Source organism: Ranitomeya imitator, chromosome 4 (genome assembly GCF_032444005.1).
Source record: "Ranitomeya imitator isolate aRanImi1 chromosome 4, aRanImi1.pri, whole genome shotgun sequence".
NCBI lineage: Eukaryota > Metazoa > Chordata > Amphibia > Anura > Dendrobatidae > Ranitomeya > Ranitomeya imitator.
The window spans coordinates 424,680,398-424,700,604 of record NC_091285.1 but is presented as its reverse complement, the minus strand read 5'-3'; the positions used below and the strand labels follow the sequence as shown (position 1 = coordinate 424,700,604).

The following is a 20,207-nucleotide window of genomic DNA, read 5'->3' as shown; positions in this document are numbered from 1 at the left end:
GTATTTTCTATCATATAGGCCCCTCAAATTCACTTCAAATGTGAGGTGGCGCTTTAAAAAAATGGTGTTATAAATTTGAAAAATGAGAAATCGCTGGTCAACTTTTAACCCTTAGGCTGTGTGCACATATTCCTCACTGTAATGAGCGGGACCATGTGACCGCTCACACAGGGCCTGCTGCCAGCGCTGAGAGGAGACATCGCTGGAGCTGGGTGTCGGTGAGTATTTCCTGCACGGTCCGTGTGGTCCCATTCGGCACACGGGCAGCACACGGCTGCCGCACGTGCGCCACACTGATGTGCTACGTGAGCACACGGACACGGATAATTCCGGTACCGATTTCTCCGATACCGGAATTATCTGGACGTGTGGGACAGGCCTAAGAGTGTGGTAGCGCTCAAAATGCGTAGGCCTAATGCTATGTTTGTTCTTGTTTATAGAGCATTCAAAGAAATTATGTTTTTAATAATATTTTTTTACTTGTTTTTCTAAAAAAAAACATGTTGGCGGTAGTTGGACTTTTTATCTTTTTCTCTTTATGTCTACTTACCCTGAATCTGGAGCAAAGATTTGTCCGTGCATCGCACCCCTTGTAGATCACTGCCTGCATCGGTGAGCTGATGTGAACTTTGTCTCTTCTTTTACTAAACTGATTCATGCTGCCCGTGGTTCAAACAGCATAAATCTAGTGACAGGTTCCCCTTAAAGGTAATCTGCTTACTGACAGTTCAGCATGAAGTAGGTGGAAATAATAATAATAATGATGATAATAATTATTATTATTAGGTGGAAAAACCCTTATTTCAGCAATGTGTCACTTCCTAACCTGTGTTTTGCTCTTTCAATAAAATCATTAACTTAATAGCAAGAGATCATCACTACAGGACAAGGGTTTCCCATTCCTCCTGGTCCAACCACACCCCACCACATCAGTTTCAGTTAATATACAATGTACACACAAAACTGCCAATTAGTGGTGTGGGGGGCGGGATTATAAAGAGCTCAGCATTCCGAGCTGTTTGATTTGCAGCACAGAAAACTTTCTATCACAACTGCTGTGCCCAGAAAACTAAGTGATACATCACTGGAATCAGGGTCTCTGTCCTTAAATCATGCTGCTGCCAGATTACATGCTTAAAGCTTGCTCACAGATTCCATTTAATAACAACAACTACTTGGTTACTTATTAACCCCTTACCAACATATGGCCTATTGGTATGTCATATGCTGACTCCTGACTTTGATGCGGGCTCGCAAGCGAAGCCCGCAACTTTCCCTGCACATAACGGCTGATTTAATCAGCCATCAAGTGCCTCTAACAGCTGTGGGTGGAGCAGCTGTTCACCTGTTAAATTCCGCTGTAAATCTCTGACAGTGGCATTAAACACGCGGGACTGCGTTGTTCCGTGCTCCCATCAGTGCTCGCGATCATGTCAGTGCCGAAGAGTTGTCATGACAGATGGGGTGTCTGTCATTACAATCCTCCTGTGAAAGACAGCCCGATGCTGACATTCATAGGAGATCGTGATTTTCTCTATACATAGCACAAGCGATCAGACGATCGCAGCTTCAAGTATTAAATACAGTAAAAAGTAAAAAAAAGTTTAAAAAAATATGAAAAAATTAAAAAAGAATACAAGTTCAAATCACCCCCCATTGCCTCATTGAAAATAAAATAATTAAAAAAAATACACATATTTGGTATCGCTGCATTCGGAAAAGTCTGATCTATCAAAAGATAAAACAAATTAATCCGATCAGTAAACAGCATAATAAGAAAAAGTATAAAAAATGCCAGAATTACTTTCTTTGGCCGCCGCAACATTGCAATCAAATGCAATAAAAGGCAATCAAAACATCATATGTACCCCAAAATGATATCAGTAAAAATGTCAGCTCAGGGCGCAAAAAAAATAAGCCATCACATAGCAACATATCCCAAATATTGAAAACGTTACAGGTCTCGCATAATGGCGACATAAGAAAAAGTTGTTCTCATACGCCTATATTAACAGGAATATAATAAAGTTATGGCTCTTAGAAGAAGGGGAAGAAAAAAAAATAACCTAAAAAAGAGAAAAAATTAATTGAAACATAGCTCACCTTCCAAACCAGTTTCGGAACACGCCACTCCTTTGGTGGAAGAAGGAACGGTTGGACCAGTGATGTAATACTGCAGCCTGGCCAGAGGGCCAGCCTGATAAATAAAGTGAACAATACAAACATTAATTTTCAAGGCCCATAAATAGTCTGTATTTAATCTACAAAAAGTTGAGTAATCTTGTGAGCGCATTTTATTACTGTGTTTTTTTTCATCTTACATTACAGGAGTAGAGACCAACATTCAAAGGGAAGACTATGTATGAAAAGTCTATTGCTGTTTGCTCAGCTAGGTCCATTACTTCCATGTAACAGTGGCTCAAAAACAGTGAATGACACGTTAGGGATGATTCTCTTTTACTGTCTACCCATTTATTCTGGAATAGACTGGAACAGATTTTGGGAATGACAAAGCAATGAAAAAGCAAGTGTGGGTGATATGGACCATGCAGAAACCTCGAGTGGTTGTGTCTATTGCACAGAATTTGTAGAGGTAAGAGCTATGGCTTTAGTCTCTGGATGTATCATGGCTTCACTATTAGTAACCAAATCTGTGGTTAATCGAGACAGCAATTTTTCCAACAGTTTGGTCAGTACATTGGAACTTTGTTTCAGGGTTCTGGTGAAACCCCAGGCTGAGGCTATGGCTGCCAGCCCTCCCAACTTAGTCCTTCCCCCTGCTTGCCCTGTCTTCTCTCTACTATCAAGTTGACAACCAATTTATTTGCCAGCCAATACATATAATCTCTCCTTCACACCATGTCATGGTGAGGCTTTCGCAAACCCTCAGCGACACAGCGCCACTTTGATACCATATAACGAAGATTTTGTTGCTCTTGCTCTACAGCATACATGAGAAGCTTTGGTCTGGGGGGAAACTCTGGCCAGCACGGTGATTATAGTTGGCCCGCGACACCAACACCTTCTCCCCCTCCCCGGGCTGGCATCGCACTTTCAACTGTATTGACATCCTGGATGCCAATATAGATCAAAGCAATGATGGAAGAGGTAGCATTAGCTGATGTTCCCTCCTCCATCATCCTCCCTCTGTGTCTGACGCCTCAGCGCAGTCTGCACAATGACGTCACCATTTCGCACCAGCTGTGCCGAATAATGAAGCACTTCAGAGTGCTTGCTGCCATGACAGGAGCAGAGGTAGAATAAGGAGAGGTGAGTATTTATTTTTTATTGTGGGGTCCATTATACTGTATGGAGGACTATGTACAGTCATGGACAAAAAATTTGAGAATGAGACAAATAGTAATTTTTCCAAAGTCTACTGCTTCATTTTTTCTAATGGCAATTTGCATATACTCCTGAATGTCAGAGTGATCAGCTTAACAGCAATTACTGTACTTGCAAAGTCAATATTTGCCCAGAAAATGAACTTTAACCCCCAAAACACATTTCATCATCATTGCCGTCCTGCCTTAAAAGGAGCAGCTAACATCGTTTTAGTGATTGATCCATTAACACAGGTGTGGGTGTTGATGAGGACAGGGCTGGCGATCAATCAGTCATGATTAAGTAAGAATGACATCACTGGACACTTTAAAAGGAGGCTGGTGCTTGGTATCATTGTTTCTCTTCAGTTAACCATGGTTATCTCTAAAGAAACACGTGCAGCCAACATTGCACTGCACAAAAATGGCCTAACAGGGAAGAGTATCGCAGCTACAAAGATTGCACCTCAGTCAACAATCTATCGCATCATCAAGAACTTCAAGGAGAGAGCTTCCATTGTTGTCAAAGGCTCCAGGGCCCCCAAGAAAGACCAGCAAGCGCCAGGACCGTATCTTAAAACTGTTTCAGCTGCGGGATCGGACTACCAGCAGTGCCGAGATTGCTCAGGAATGGCAGCAGGCTGGTGTGAGTGCTTCTGCACGCACTGTGAGGCGGAGACTCTTTGAGCAAGGCCTGGTTTCAAGGAGGGCAGCAAAGAAGCCACTTCTCTCCAGAAAAAACATCAGGGACCGACTGATATTCTGCAAAAGGTACAGGGAGTGGACTGCTGAGGACTGGGGCAAAGTCATTTTTTCTGATTAATCCCCTTTTCGATTGTTTGGGACATCTGGAAAACAGCTAATTTGGAGAAGAAGAGGTGAGCGCTACCACCAGTTTTGTCTCATGCCAACTGTAAAGCATCCTGAAACCATTCTCATCCAAAGGGAATCGGCTCACTCACAGTCTTGCCTAAAAACACAGCCATGAATAAAGAATGGTACCAGAATGTCCTCCAAGAGCAACTTCTCCCAACCGTCCAAGAGCAGTTTGGCGCCCAACACTGCCTTTTCCAGCATGATGGAGCACCTTGCCATAAAGCAAAGGTGATAACTAAATGGCTCATGGAACAAAACATAGAGATTTTGGGTCCATGGCCTGGAAACTCCCCAGATCTTAATCCCATTGAGAACTTGTGGTCAATCATCAAGAGACGGGTGGACAAACAAAAACCAACAAATTCTGGCAAAATGCAAGCATTGATTATGCAAGAATGGACTGCTATCAGTCAGGATTTGGTCCAGAAGTTGATTGAGAGCATGCCAGGGAGAATTGCAGAGGTCTTGAAGAAGAAGGGTCAACACTGCAAATATTGACTTGCTGCATTAACTCATTCTAACTGTCAATATAACTTATTGGTACTCATAATATATATAGAAAAGTTTGTAGCCAGCTCACCAGTAATCACCGCAGGTGTCTGGGCAGCTTAACCGATAATATATAAGTACATTTGTACAAGTTAATTTTCAGGGAGCGCTTTGATAAAGATCATCTTGATCGAAACGCGTTGCCGTTAGTCTCTGTCACCTTGGGCACTTACCGATGGGAGTCTGTACACTATGGACATTTGGATTTTATGCTTGGATTTAATAAACGGATTGTTTTAAGGAGCTGGAACTCAATCTTTTTGTTCTCCCTGTACTCATAATATGATTGCAATTATATTTCTGTATGTGATATAAACATCAGACAAACACTAATAAAAACCAGAGGGCAGCAGATCATGTGAAAATATAATTTTGGTGTCATTCTCAAAAATTTTGGCCATGACTGTAGGGTCAATGTTCTGTATGGAGGAATATGTTTGGCCTATAACACTACATGGGGAACTATGTGGAGCCAATTATGCTGTATGGAAGACTATGTGGGGTCATTATTGTGCATGGAGAACTATGTGGGGCCATTACTTTGTATGGAAGACTATGTGGGGCCCATTATACTGTATGGAAGACTATGTGGGACCCATTATACTGGTTGGAGATCTATATGGGGCCCATTATATTGTATGAAGAACTATGTTGAGCTCATTATACTGTATGGAGAATTATGTGGGGTCATTATTCTGCTTGGGGGACTATGTGGAGCCCATTATACTGTGTGGAGGGCTGGGCGGAGAATTACAGTTGGGTCATCTTACTGTGTTGGGGTCACCGTACTTTGCCTGAGGGGTTGTGGGTGGGGATACAGTAGTGGAGGTATTCTTCTACGTTTGAGGGGAATTTTTACTTGCTTCATACTTTATGAAGGCAATGAAAGGGCAATCTAGCGGTTTCAATAGAAGGAAAATTACTTTGTAAGGGCTGCAAAGTTGTGAAATAAGCTCTTCTGTGACTCCACCGAATATCAAGGTTTGTTTTTTTTGGAGGGAGTGTTAGAACTTCTCCTGGCACCATGATTTCTATCTAAGCCCATGCCCATGAGAAAATATCCAATGTTCCGGTCATGTGATCTGTCTCTTAAGATTTACTAATTAAAATGTGCTTGATTCGTGGGACAACCCCTTTAAGTTTGTTTCCATATGAAAAGGTTCATCGTTATATTAGATAATAAAGAAAAACTTCCTCAATTATAGACATTTTTTTTAATAAATATCAAGGTTGGCCCACAATTTTATCCAAGTTTTTAATTTTGGCCCTCTTTGTATTTCAGTTTCAAATCCCTGTTCTACAGCATCAATGTCCTTCTTCATGCTGCCTGCAGCCACAATTTAAAGTACACAAGTTAAAGGGCCACTGTCACCCCCCCAGCCGTTAAAAACTTAAAGAGCCACATTCTGCAGCAGTAATGCTGCATTCTAACAAGGTGGCTCTTTTAGTTTTTGGTGCATTTATTCCCAAAATAAAGCATTTTATATCTTGTCCAAAATACCTGTCTTTAGTCAGGGAGGCAGGTCCTCACCCCCCTGCTTGAAACGCCACACTGTCGTCACTCAAATCTTCAGGGGCGCCGGGTGCCGCCCCCTCCGTGCTGTTTTCACATGAAATCCGGCACCTGCGCTGTGTAGTACTGTCTGGTGTAGGCGCAGTGAGCTCTGGCCGTCTGACGTCCAATGCACCAAAAACTAAAAGAGCCACCTTGTTAGAATGCAGCATTACTGCTGCACAAGGTGGCTCTTTTAGTTTATAACGGCTGGAGGGGGGTGACAGTGGCCCTTTAAGGGAAGACTAATGGTAATAACAAAGATGTGAGGAGGTATAAAAAAGATACAGTCAAGAAAAGAAAGTGTTTAGGTGGTGGCACCAGAATCCTTCACAAACCAGAACAGGCAGCAAAAGAAGGTGCTTAAGTGGTTGCATGAGAACCCTTCACTAACCAGAACAGGCAGCAAAAGGAGAAGGTGTTATGGTGGGGTGGCATCAGAACCAATTTTTCCAATAGGTGAGGTTCTCAGAAGTGGGGCCCAAACATACCAGATAATTCTGATATAAAATGGGAATTCCTCTTTAATGACAAGTTAAGAAAAAACATCAGTACCTCTTTCAGTGTGTTGGCGAAGGTAGTTTTTCCTACTCCACTGTGGCCACATATGAAGAGCCTAACCTTCTTACCAGGCTTCCAACTTCCAACATCCATAATGGGAATATTATCAGATGATTCATCAGGCCTGGAGTTGTGTGGCAAAGTGGCATTTTGTGGTATATTCTGACATTGTTGCTTTAGAAACAGATTTTGCTGTTCCTGAAAAAAATAAAGTGATAATTTCAATCAATTCAGACTTAAACATTTTTCAAAGCAAGGTTAAAAAGTACTTTATTTCCTTAAAGGGAACGTGTCACCCCCAAAATCGAAGGTGAGCTAAGCCCACCAGCATCAGGGGCTTATCTACAGCATTCTGGAATGCTGTAGATAAGCCCCCGATGTATCCTAAAAGATGAGAAAAAGTTAGATTATACTAAAAGAAAAGGTTAGATTATACTCACCCAGGGGCGGTCCCGGTCCGGTCGGTGTCGCGATCCGGTCCGGCGCCTCCTATCTTCATCAGATGACGTCCTCTTCTTGACTTCACGCTGCAGCTCCGGCGCACTTTGTCTGCCCTATTGAGGGCAGAGCAAAGTACTGCAGTGCGCAGGCGCCGAGCCTCTCTGACCTTTCCCGGCGCCTGCGCACTGCAGTACTTTGCTCTGCCCTCAAAATAGCAGACAAAGTACGCCTGCGCCGGAGCCTCAGCGTGAAGACAAGAAGAGGACGTCATCTGATGAAGATAGGAGGTGCCGGACGGGACCGCGATGTCCATTGTACCGGGACCGCCCCTGGATGAGTATAATCTAACCTCTTTTTCTCATCTTTTAGGATACATCAGGGGCTGATCTACAGCATTCCAGAATGCTGTAGATAAGCCCCTGATGCTGGTGGGCTTAGCTCACCGTCGATTTTGGGGGTGACAGGTTCCCTTTAAAATGTTTGACCCACAATTACAAAGTATTACTTATGTGTTGGATTGGACCCACTGATTGCAAAAAAAAAAAAATGGACCTAGACCAGTTATCTTAGTCTACTTTGGACCACTGTTCTGATGATCAGTGGCGGTCCAGTGGTGGATCCCCCAGTTACCAGACAATTATCACCTAACCTATCATGTGTAAAGGTAATAGCTTGTATTTGTGGGATAACCCCTTTAATACTGTGAGTAATGAGGCTGTGTCAGAAATCACCTAGCATGAATGAAACAAAGAAATAACAGAATCATAAAATACAACATATCTTTTTAATAAAAATGAAGGTACTGTTATAATATATCCACTCTCCAGTGGGCATTTACTTAGACTGGGAGGTCCACCTGCACTATACATCATACATACAGTCATGGCCAAAAGTATTGACACCCCTGCAATTCTGTCAGATAATACTCATTTTCTTCCTGAAGATGATTGCAAACACAAATTATTTGGTATTATTATCTTCCAACCCAGCATAGCCAGCCACTAGACTCTAAAACTTAACATTTAATATGTATACCTCTAAAATTATGTGTACTTTAAAAACAATTTGGTGCTCATGTTTAACCGTGCACTAGACAAGAAAAATGGCATGATCTCACCCAATTGCTGTCTCTCTTCTTGTTATAGATTCTTGTGCTTATTGAGAGCACGGCGTGGGACGGAGACCAATAAACCTTTTCCAATGGGGGGGGAGAAAAAAGATATAGGTAGGGGGGGAAGGGTTTGAAGCTATCTTCCCTGTCGTGCCCCGTGTATAAGACTCCCGCCCTAACAAGGGCAGTCCCCAAGTTTGAGCCTACTTAAGGTACCTTCACACATAACGATATTGTTAACGATATCGTTGCTTTTTGTGACGTAGCAACGATATCGTTAATAAAATCGTTATGTGTGACAGCGACCAACGATCAGGCCCCTGCTGGGAGATCGTTGGTCGCTGAATAAAGTCCAGAACTTTATTTTGTCGCTGGATCTCCCGTGGACATCGCTGGATCGGCGTGTGTGACACCGATCCAGCGATGTCTTCACTGGTAACCAGGGTAAACATCGGGTAACTAAGCGCAGGGCCGCGCTTAGTAACCCGATGTTTACCCTGGTTACCTTCCTAAAAGTAAAAAAAACAAACACTACATACTTACCTAACGCCGTCTGTCCTCCAGCGCTGTGCTCTGCTCTCCTCCTGCTCTGGCCGTGAGCGTCAGTCAGCCGGAAAGCAGAGCGGTGACGTCACCGCTCTGCTTTCCGGCCGCTGTGCTCACACAGCCAGTACAGGAGGAGTGCAGAGCACAGCGCTGGAGGACAGACAGCGTTAGGTAAGTATGTAGTGTTTGTTTTTTTTACTTTTAGGAAGGTAACCAGGGTAAACATCGGGTTACTAAGCGCGGCCCTGCGCTTAGTTACCCGATGTTTACCCTCGTTACCGGCATCGTTGGTCGCTGGAGAGCGGTCTGTGTGACAGCTCTCCAGCGACCAAACAGCGACGCTGCAGCGATCCGGATCGTTGTCGGTATCGCTGCAGCGTCGCTTAATGTGAAGGGGCACTTAGTGAAGCCCTTTAGTTAGTATAACCACCCTGGATGATATGTCCTCTTTCTCTTCCCTGGGAGTCTTATACACGGGGCACGACAGGGAAGATAGCTTCAAACCCTTCCCCCCCTACCTATATCTTTTTTCTCCCCCCCATTGGAAAAGGTTTATTGGTCTCCGTCCCACGCCGTGCTCTCAATAAGCACAAGAATCTATAACAAGAAGAGAGACAGCAATTGGGTGAGATCATGCCATTTTTCTTGTCTAGTGCACGGTTAAACATGAGCACCAAATTGTTTTTAAAGTACACATAATTTTAGAGGTATACATATTAAATGTTAAGTTTTAGAGTCTAGTGGCTGGCTATGCTGGGTTGTTAGTTAAAAGTGGTCAGACGTGATTAGGAACGATACGTTCTGGTTTCTTTCTTTTTTCCTGCTGAATTCGTATTATTATCTTCATTTAATTTGTCTTAAATGAAAAAACACAAAAAGAATTGTCCTAAAGCCAAATTGGATATAATTCCACACCAAACATAAAAAAGGGGGTGGACAAAAGTATTAGCACCATTCGAAAAATCATGTGATGCTTCTCTAATTTGTGTAATTAACAGCACCTGTAACTTACCTGTGGCACCTAACAGGTGTTGGCAATAACTGAATCACACTTGGAGCCAGTTGACATGGATTAAAGTTGACTCAACCTCTGTCCTGTGTCCTTGTGTGTACCACATTGAGCATGGAGAAAAGAAAGAAGACCAAAGAACTGTCTGAGGACTTGAGAAACCAAATTGTGAGGAAGCATGAGCAATCTCAAGGCTACAAGTCCATCTCCAAAGACCTGAATGTTCCTGTGTCTACCATGCGCAGTGTCATCAAGAAGTTTAAAGCCCATGGCACTGTGGCTAACCTCCCTAGATGTGGACGGAAAAGAAAAATTGACAAGAGATTTCAACGCAAGATTGTGCGGATGTTGGATAAAGAACCTCGACTAACGTCCAAACAAGTTCAAGCTGCCCTGCAGTCCGAGGGTACAACAGTGTCAACCTGTACTATCTGTCGGCATCTGAATGAAAAGGGACTGTATGGTAGGAGACCCAGGAAGACTAATGGTAATAACAAAGAGGTGAGGAGGTATAAAAAAGATACAGTCAAGAAAAGAAAGTGTTTAGGTGGTGGCACCAGAAGTTTGAAGACTACCAACAAATTTTGCAGCATAATGTAGGGCCCAGTGTGAGAAAGCTGGGTCTCCCTCAGAGGTCATGGGTCTTCCAGCAGGATAATGACCCAAAACATACTTCAAAAAGCACTAGAAAATGGTTTGAGAGAAAGCACTGGAGACTTCTAAGGTGGCCAGCAATGAGTCCAGACCTGAATTCCATAGAACACCTTTGGAGAGATCTAAAAATGTCAGTTTGGAGAAGGCACCCTTCAAATATCAGGGACCTGGAGCAGTTTGCCAAAGAAGAATGGACTAAAATTCCAGCAGAGCATTGTAAGAAACTCATTGATGGTTACCGGAAGTGGTTGGTCGCAGTTATTTTGGCTAATGGTTGTGCAACCAAGTATTAGGCTGAAGGTGCCAATACTTTTGTCTGGCCCATTTTTGGAGTTTTGTGTGAAATGATCAATGTTTTGCTTTTTGTTTCATTCTCTTTTGTGTTTTTTCATTTAAGACAAATTAAATGAAGATAATAATACCAAAGAATTTGTGTGTGCAATCATTTTCAGGAAGAAACTGAGTATTATCTGACAGAATTGCAGGGGTGTGAATACTTTTGGCCATGACTGTATTCCTTGCTCCTGATCCCAGCATAAGGGTTCTTGCCCATTTGCAATGAAATTGGATGAATTCAATCCGATAAAAAATTGGATTGAATTTGAACCAATGTTAATCTATGATGGTGTGCTCATCTGCGTTTTTTTTCCAGCTCGGATCGGATCATGATCGTGCTGGAAAAAAATCGCAGCATGCTACGAATGTAATCAGAAAATGGATCGCATCCCGCAATAGAAGTCAATGGGTGCAATAAAAAAAATCGCCAGCTAATTTACCCACGTTCAAGAGTACATCTGAGTTCAGGCTGTGAGGGAGCACAGCTTCAGTGATGTCACCGCTAGTCACTGAAGCTCCGCTCCCAGCTTTTCATTCATTCCCCTGTAGTTTACAGCCAGGCCGGTAGCATTAGCACCGCTTCCAGTTGTAAACTGTATATACCCCAGATATGGATTATGGCGTGAGACTGACTGAACGCCGGACAGGAATGGGTATATTATTGTTTTTTAATTTTTTACAGGAGATCGAGGGCTTTGCATGGATTACCAATAACAATAAAATGGTCAAACTGTGTTTAGTGTTTTATTTCATTAAAATACTTTTTTCTGGCTGTGTCTTTTTTTTAACCCATTAACAACTATAGGATTAGTAATGGATAGGTGTCTTATTGACACCTCTCCATTACTAAGCCGGCTTAATGTTACCTTACAATATAAAGGTGACATTAACCCCCTATTACCCCATATGCTACTGATACATGGCAGAGGGAAGAGAGAGGCTAAGTGCCGGAATGGGGCAGCTGAGTGCTGGTGTTTGCAGCCAGGGGGACGCAATAGCCATGGTCCCTTCCTAGGCTATGAATTTCAGCCCACAGTTGTCTTCATTGCATTTTCTGGATATTAATTATAGGGGGACCCCACGTCATTTTGGGGGGTCCCCCTATTTTAATAGCCAGTAAAGGCTAAATATACAGCTGCAGGCTGAGATTCATAGCCTGGGAAGATCCATGGGTATTAACCCCTTCCTAGGCTACAAACATCGGTCCCTCAGCTGCTGGCTTTCCCTGTCTGGCGCAGAAGATTCCCAGAAAAGACTCTTTTATTAAATACATACATGTCCCCTAATTTGCACACACTATACTATGTATTGGTCACTGATATCTATATATCTAACTATTCTGCATGTAATCCATGTCTATTATCCTGTCGGCTTCTGCATTGATATTACAGAAGCCGACAAATGAATTAACAGCTATTCTTCTATCTGTCTATGAAATATAAAGATATATATATATATATATATATATATATATATATATGTGTGTGTGTCACTGACATATATGTGTGTGTGTGTATATATATATATATATATATATATATAACAAAAAGCAGCACCAAAAGAAAACAAAGGGTGCAAAAAATCCTTCCAGGTATGTACCAAACCTCATGCTATTATCCAGAAAAATGAAGGCAGCGCTCCAATAGAAAGATTATGTATAATTTATTGGCCCATGTGCGACGTTTCAGTCCAAGATGTGGACCTCTCTCAAGCAGTCATGAAAATACAGAAAAATATTAAATGAGAAGGTGTGTCCAAACTTTTGCTCTGTACTGTATATATACAGTGCCTACAATTAGTATTCAACCCCCTGCAGATTTAGCAGGTTTACACATTTGGAATTAACTTGGCATTGTGACATTTGGACTGTAGATCAGCCTGGAAGTGTGAAATGCACTGCAGCAAAAAAGAATGTTATTTCTTTGTTTATTTTTTTAAAAAAATTGTGAAAAGTCTTTTCACAGGGTCATTTATTATTCAACCCCTCAACCCACCAGAATTCTGTTTGGTTCCCCTAAAGTATTAAGAAGAAGTTCAGGCACAAAGAACAATGAGCTTCACATGTTTGGATTAATTATCTCTTTTTCCAGCCTTTTCTGACTATTTTAGACCCTCCCCAAACTTGTGAACAGCACTCATACATGGTCAGCATGGAAAAGACAAAGGAGCATTCCAAGGCCATCAGAGACAAGATCGTGGAGGGTCACAAGGCTGGCAAGGGGTACAAAACCCTTTCCAAGGAGTTGGGCCTACCTGTCTCCACTGTTGGGAGCATCATCCGGAAGTGGAAGGCTTGTGGAACTACTGTTAGCCTTCCACGGCCTGGACAGCCTTTGAAAGTTTCCTCCCGTGCCGAGGCCAGGCTTGTCCGAAGAGTCAAAGCTAACCCAAGGACAACAAGGAAGGAGCTCCGGGAAGATCTCATGGCAGTGGGGACATTGGTTTCAGTCAATACCATAAGTAACGTACTCCACCGCAATGGTCTCTGTTCCAGACGAGCCCATAAGGTACCTTTACTTTCAAAACGTCATGTCAAGGCTCGTCTACAGTTTGCTCATGATCACTTGGAGGACTCTGAGACTGACTGGTTCAAGGTTCTCTGGTCTGATGAGACCAAGATTGAGATCTTTGGTGCCAACCACACACGTGACGTTTGGAGACTGGATGGCACTGCATAGGACCCCAAGAATACCATCCCTACAGTCAAGCATGGTGGTGGCAGCATCATGCTGTGGGGCTGTTTCTCAGCCAAGGGGCCTGGCCATCTGGTCCGCATCCATGGGAAGATGGATAGCACGGCCTACCTGGAGATTTTGGCCAAGAACCTCCGCTCCTCCATCAAGGATCTTAAGATGGGTCGTCATTTCATCTTCCAACAAGACAACGACCCAAAGCACACAGCCAAGAAAACCAAGGCCTGGTTCAAGAGGCAAAAAATCAAGGTGTTGCAGTGGCCTAGTTAGTCTCCTGACCTTAACCCAATTGAAAACTTGTGGAAGGAGCTCAAGATTAAAGTCCACATGAGACATCCAAAGAACCTAGATAACTTGGAGAAGATCTGCATGGAGGAGTGGGCCAAGATAACTCCAGATAATTAAATAAATAAGGCAGCACACTGCAGCGCTAGAACATACAAACTTGAAATACGAAATTTGAACTGCATTACTGCACTAGAAATATGAAAAATGAGAGCGTTTAGCGCATAAAAATGGCCAATTTTATGTGTACCTGGTAGCCACTCCACGGCATCTCTCTTATACCAGGTCCTACGCCTGCCTTACCTCGCTGAGAATAAACGTCTCCATCTGAATGGGTACATGTGAAACCTCTTCCTAGACTAAAATTCTCTCTCTCTATGGAGGGGTATTGGACCTGTACCCATTCAGATGGAGACGTTTATTCTCAGCGAGGTAAGGCAGGCGTAGGACCTGGTATAAGAGAGATGCCGTGGAGTGGCTACCAGGTACACATAAAATTGGCCATTTTTATGCGCTAAACGCTCTCATTTTTCATATTTCTAGTGCAGTAATGCAGTTCAAATTTCATATTTCAAGTTTGTATGTTCTAGCGCTGCAGTGTGCTGCCTTATTTATTTAACTATATACGAGTTGGCGACTCTAGGTTCAGCACCTGTTCATACTTAGTCTATGTTTGGATGTGCAGGTCAGGTTTTTGAAAGATAACTCCAGAGACCTGTGCCGGCCTGATCAGGTCTTATAAAAGAAGATTATTAGCTGTAATTGCAAACAAAGGTTATTCCACAAAATATTAAACCTAGGGGTTGATTAATAATTGACCCACACTTTTATGTTTAAAATTTATAAAAATTTAACTGAGCAACAAAACTTTTTGGTTTGTAAGATTTATGCATCTGTTAATAAATCCTGCTCTTGTTTGAAGTTTGAAGGCTCTAACTTATTTGCATCTTATTAAACCTGCTAAATCTGCAGGGGGTTGAATACTACTTGTAGGCACTGTATATATATATATATATATATATATATATATATATATATATATATATACACCTATTCTATGTGTATATATCTATTCTATCTATTATCTTCTAACCTATTCTATTCTATATTGTACACGGCAGATCATTTGCCTGCTTTTAATCTATCTAGTATAGTGTGTGTGTGTGTGTGTGTGTGTGTGTGTGTGTGTGTGTGTGTGTGTGTGTGTGTGTGTGTGTGTGTGTGTGTGTGTGTGTGCGTGCGTAAGTATATATATATATAGATAGATAGATATTTATTTTTAAAATGATGTGTAAATGAGTTAGAGAATTGCTCTATGTAGAAGCTCATGTTAAAATTGCATTGCAGTCGGATAGCAATCACACTGCATTCGGATGGAAATCGGATGCTAGGTGTGAAAAATCGGATTGTACTCACACAAAAAATGCATGACACTCGCATGACAATTGCATTGCACTTGTCCGACTCTCCTGCATCAAAATCAGACCGATTCTTAAATCGCTAGTGTGTTTCCAGCCTCAAATGGAAGTACTTCCTCTCTGTATTCTTGAATGAGTTTTTACAGAGGAGAGATGAAGCTGACAGATACCAGTAAAAGATGAGAAATCAAGCAGACAGTAGCTACACATAGAAGAGATAGAGCTGACAGGCTACAGCATAGTGAGAGTGAGAGATGATAGATCCACCTGATAAATACCAGCATAAGAGTTATGGTTAGTGATGCCTGTTTAATCCTGTTCAGTTACAATCCCATGTTTGTATGTAGAATTCCTACCTTTATAAGACACATATATATCATTTAGAAAGTATTTCTGTTTACAAACTATAGACTGGTAACAAGTGGCCATTGCATTCACCGTCCCTAAGGGTACCGTCACACTAAGCGACGCTGCAGCGATACCGACAACGATGTCGATCGCTGCAGCGTCGCTGTTTGGTCGCTGGAGGGCCGCGCTTAGTAACCCGATGTTTACCCTGGTTACCAGCGTAAACGTTAAAAAACAAACACTACATACTTACCTTCAGCTGTCTGTCCTCCGGCGCTCTGCTTTCCTCTGCACGGTCAGCGCCGGTCAGCCGGAAAGCAGAGCGGTTACGTCACCGCTGTGCTTTCCGGCTGGCCGGCGCTGACACAGGATGCAGGAGGAGTGCAGAGAAGCACAGCGTCGGGGACAGACAGCTGAAGGTAAGTATGTAGTGTTTGTTTTTTTAACGTTTACGCTGGCAACCAGGGTAAACATCGGGTTACTAAGCGTGGCCCTGCGCTTAGTAACCCGATGTTTACCCTGGTTACCAGTGAAGACATCGCTGAATCGGCGTCACACACGCCGATTCAGCGATGTCAGCGGGAGATCCAGCGACGAAAGAAAATTTCAAACGATCTGCTACGACGTACGATTCTCAGCGGGGTCCCTGATCGCAGTAGCGTGTCAGACACAGCGAGATCGTAACGATATCGCTGGAACGTCACGGATCGTGCCGTCCTAGCGACCAAAGTGACACTGTGTGACGGTACCCTAACTGCAGACAGACAAGATAATCTGATACTGTATATCAAAGCTGAGAAGGTGGTGGCAGAATTACCTTTTTTTCTTCTAAAAGTACTGTACAAACAAAAAGATTCCAGGGTATTCACTTACAAGAATTAAGTCAAAATCAGGCAGGGTATTTTCTCAGGTCAGAAAAAAGAATTATTCAGGGTTGAAGGTGGAGGTCTGAAGGAAAATTAGAATGGCATCATCAAGCCACCTTTTTCCTCCAGCGGTTCACTTGACACATGATGTAGGGAAAGTATAAGATAAACTCAGACAGCAGCATACCCTCAGACATCTTAGGCATCTGATGAATCATTGAATTGGTGTTTCAACCAAATATGCATTTGCAGTAACTTGTATTATATAGAGATGATGAAATGGCTGCAATTGTTACAGGAAGTTGGCAGCTAAGTATCACAGCCGGCACCTGCGGGGTATAAATTGGCTTCGGCTTCTGAGCCTTCTCCTAATATGGGAAACCGGAAATATGACTTATTCGTACATCATACAGTGGGGAAAATTAGTGTATGATACACTGCCGATTTTACAAGTTTTCCCACCTACAAAGACCGGAGAGTTCTGTAATTTTTATCATAGGATCATAGGTACACTTCAACTGTAAGAAACAGAATCCAGAAATAAAAGCCAGAAAATCACATTGTATGATTATTAATTAAATTGCATTTTATTGCATGAATTAAGTATTTCATCACCTATTAACCAGCAAGAATCCTGGCTCTCACAGACGTGTTAGTTTTTCTTTAAAAAGACTTCTTACTCTGCACTCATTACCTGTATTAATTACACCTGTTTAAACTTGTTACCCATATAAAAGACACCTGTCCACACACACAATCAATCACACTTCAACATCTCCACCATGGCCAAGACCAAAGAGCTGTCAAGGACACCAGGGACAAAATTGTAGACCTGCATAAGGCTGGGATGGGCTACAGGACAATAGGCAAGCAGCTTGGTGAGAAGGCAACAACTGTTGCCACAATTATTAGAAAATGAAAGAAACACAAGATGACTGTCAGACTTCCTTTGTCTGTGGCTCCACGGAAGCTCTCACCTTATGGGGTAAAGATGATTCTGAGAAAGGTCAGGAATGAGCCCAGAACTACACGGGAGGATCTGGTCATGGATTAAAATCTTGCAAGGCACACAAGGCCCCCCTGCTCATGCCAGAATATGTCCAGGCCCGTCTGAAGTTGCCAATGACCATCTGGATGATCCAGAGGAGGCATGGGAGAAGGTCATGTGGTCAGAAGAGACCAAAAGAGAATTTTTTGGTATCAAGTCCACACACTGTGTTTAGAAGAAGGAGAAGCACAACCCCAAGAACACTGTCCCAACCGTGAAGCATGGTGGGGGAAACAGGATGACTGCACCATGTTGAAGGAAAGATGGATGGATGGGGTCATGTGCTGGCAAAGAAGACTTGAGGGCACAACAAATACCCAAATGATGACTGACTACATACTTAAATAAAAGACACAAAAGAGAATGGTAAAACCAAAAACACTCAGTTTGAAAAAATGTTTGCAGTAATCCGCAAGTGCTAGTAAAAGATGTAAATAACAGGGTATTTGGTTGATACGTTTTTTGCAAAAAATGTATACTAAGCTGCTCTACCAATCTTCACGGTATACCCATATCAGAGCAGTCCTAACTAATGTATGCAATCCCTATCTGATGTATTTAAAAACCTGATCATCTGTATATTACCTGTGTGAACAGGGTTCAGAGAGGAAAAATCCATGTGTGCATACAGGGTAGAACAGCTTTTGTGCAGCTAGCCCAAGAGGAGTGGTGGAACTCCCCAGTCTTGTAGACACAAGAGAACAATTATGGAAACAGGAACACATGGGCTACTTGCACAGTGAACAAGTCTGTAAGAACATGTTCACACACCACCAAGAAACCTGAAGACACAAAAGAGAATGGTAAAACCAAAAACACTCAGTTTGAAAAAATGTTTGCAGTAATCCGCAAGTGCTAGTAAAAGATGTAAATAACAGGGTATTTGGTTGATACGTTTTTTGCAAAAAATGTATACTAAGCTGCTCTACCAATCTTCACGGTATACCCATATCAGAGCAGTCCTAACTAATGTATGCAATCCCTATCTGATGTATTTAAAAACCTGATCATCTGTATATTACCTGTTATTTACATCTTTTACTAGCACTTGCGGATTACTGCAAACATTTTTTCAAACTGAGTGTTTTTGGTTTTACCATTCTCTTTTGTGTCTTCAGGTTTCTTGGTGGTGTGTGAACATGTTCTTACAGACTTGTTCACTGTGCAAGTAGCCCATGTGTTCCTGTTTCCATAATTGTTCTCTTGTGTCTACAAGACTGGGGAGTTCCACCACTCCTCTTGGGCTAGCTGCACAAAAGCTGTTCTACCCTGTATGCACACATGGATTTTTCCTCTCTGAACCCTGTTCACACAGGTAATATACAGATGATCAGGTTTTTAAATACATCAGATAGGGATTGCATACATTAGTTAGGACTGCTCTGATATGGGTATACCGTGAAGATTGGTAGAGCAGCTTAGTATACATTTTTTGCAAAAAACGTATCAACCAAATACCCTGTTTTTTTACATCTTTTACTAGCACTTGCGGATTACTGCAAACATTTTTTCAAACTGAGTGTTTTTGGTTTTACCATTCTCTTTTGTGTCTTCAGGTTTCTTGGTGGTGTGTGAACATGTTCTTACAGACTTGTTCACTGTGCAAGTAGCCCATATGTTCCTGTTTCCATACTTAAATAAAAGAATACTGAGAAAACAAAGAAAACAGAAGTGTGTATAGAAAAGTCAGGATCACCAATGATAAAATGTAATAAATTTTATTGATGAACAAAACAGACAGCAAACTTGTAAAATCAATTAAAAAGCCAATAAAGGCTAAAAAACGACCACCATGTAAGGACCCTCAATCCTCCTCCAAAGTGCTTGCCAAAAAAACAGGGCAATCACAGTAATATTGTATTACAAGGATAAAGTAGTCACAATGCAATGCTAGATAAATGCTAATTTAGATATGCAAAAAAACGTGGAGTCAAAATATGTTATCCTAATGCCTGCCAAATAGTCACACACAAATTCTGCTCTGAGTTATCATAACAGCCCCTCAAAAATGCTAACCAAAAGATCATGCAAATATATAAGAGCAATAAAAAGATGTATAGATTTGGAAACTAGATGTGTATGGAATCAATATACGAGGTTAGGACAGAAGTGAAAATAACCAAAATAAAAGGCATAGTGCAACCAAACGCAGGCTGACAGCCTCATGCTTGTAGTAAAACTGATGTGTCAGAACCTGCTGGCAGCATGGTGATGAATATAGGACCCCACGCGTATCGCCATCTGAAAGCCCAGCTTCCTCAGGGGAAAAAGAAGAAAAGTACAAGCATTGCGATGCTATAGTCCTCTGTGTTATACTCCCGCCTGACTTTGCCCTTACTGTGAGTTTTAGACACTTTGAGCCTTGTCTGATATGACTTGACAAAAGTGCTGTGATTTAGCAGAAAAGGGGCGGCGTGGTGTGGAATGCAACACAGTGGGCCAAAATTTTACCAAAATTGAGGCACAAATTTCAGGCACATCTTTCAAAGCAAGCTAAGTAATCGGTGATGTAAACGTCTAAAATTATGCCAACAAACAACATGGACTTGTACTTTGCTAAATTTTGAAACATTTTTGGACTGTTTGTCTAA

General features: G+C 42.1%; 1 protein-coding gene across 2 annotated transcripts in view; it reads right to left on the bottom strand.

The window, feature by feature from the left end:
• LOC138676307 (death-associated protein kinase 1-like) overlaps positions 1-20,207 on the bottom strand; it is a 142,517-nt gene that overhangs the window by 56,435 nt on the left and 65,875 nt on the right. For both annotated transcript variants that reach the window (XM_069765479.1, XM_069765480.1), the window contains exons 9-10: positions 6,856-7,059; positions 2,104-2,197 (exon numbers count right to left, since the gene is read on the bottom strand). In XM_069765479.1, the coding sequence (XP_069621580.1) occupies positions 2,104-2,197; positions 6,856-7,059 (298 nt within the window). The remainder of the gene's footprint in view (positions 1-2,103; positions 2,198-6,855; positions 7,060-20,207) is intronic.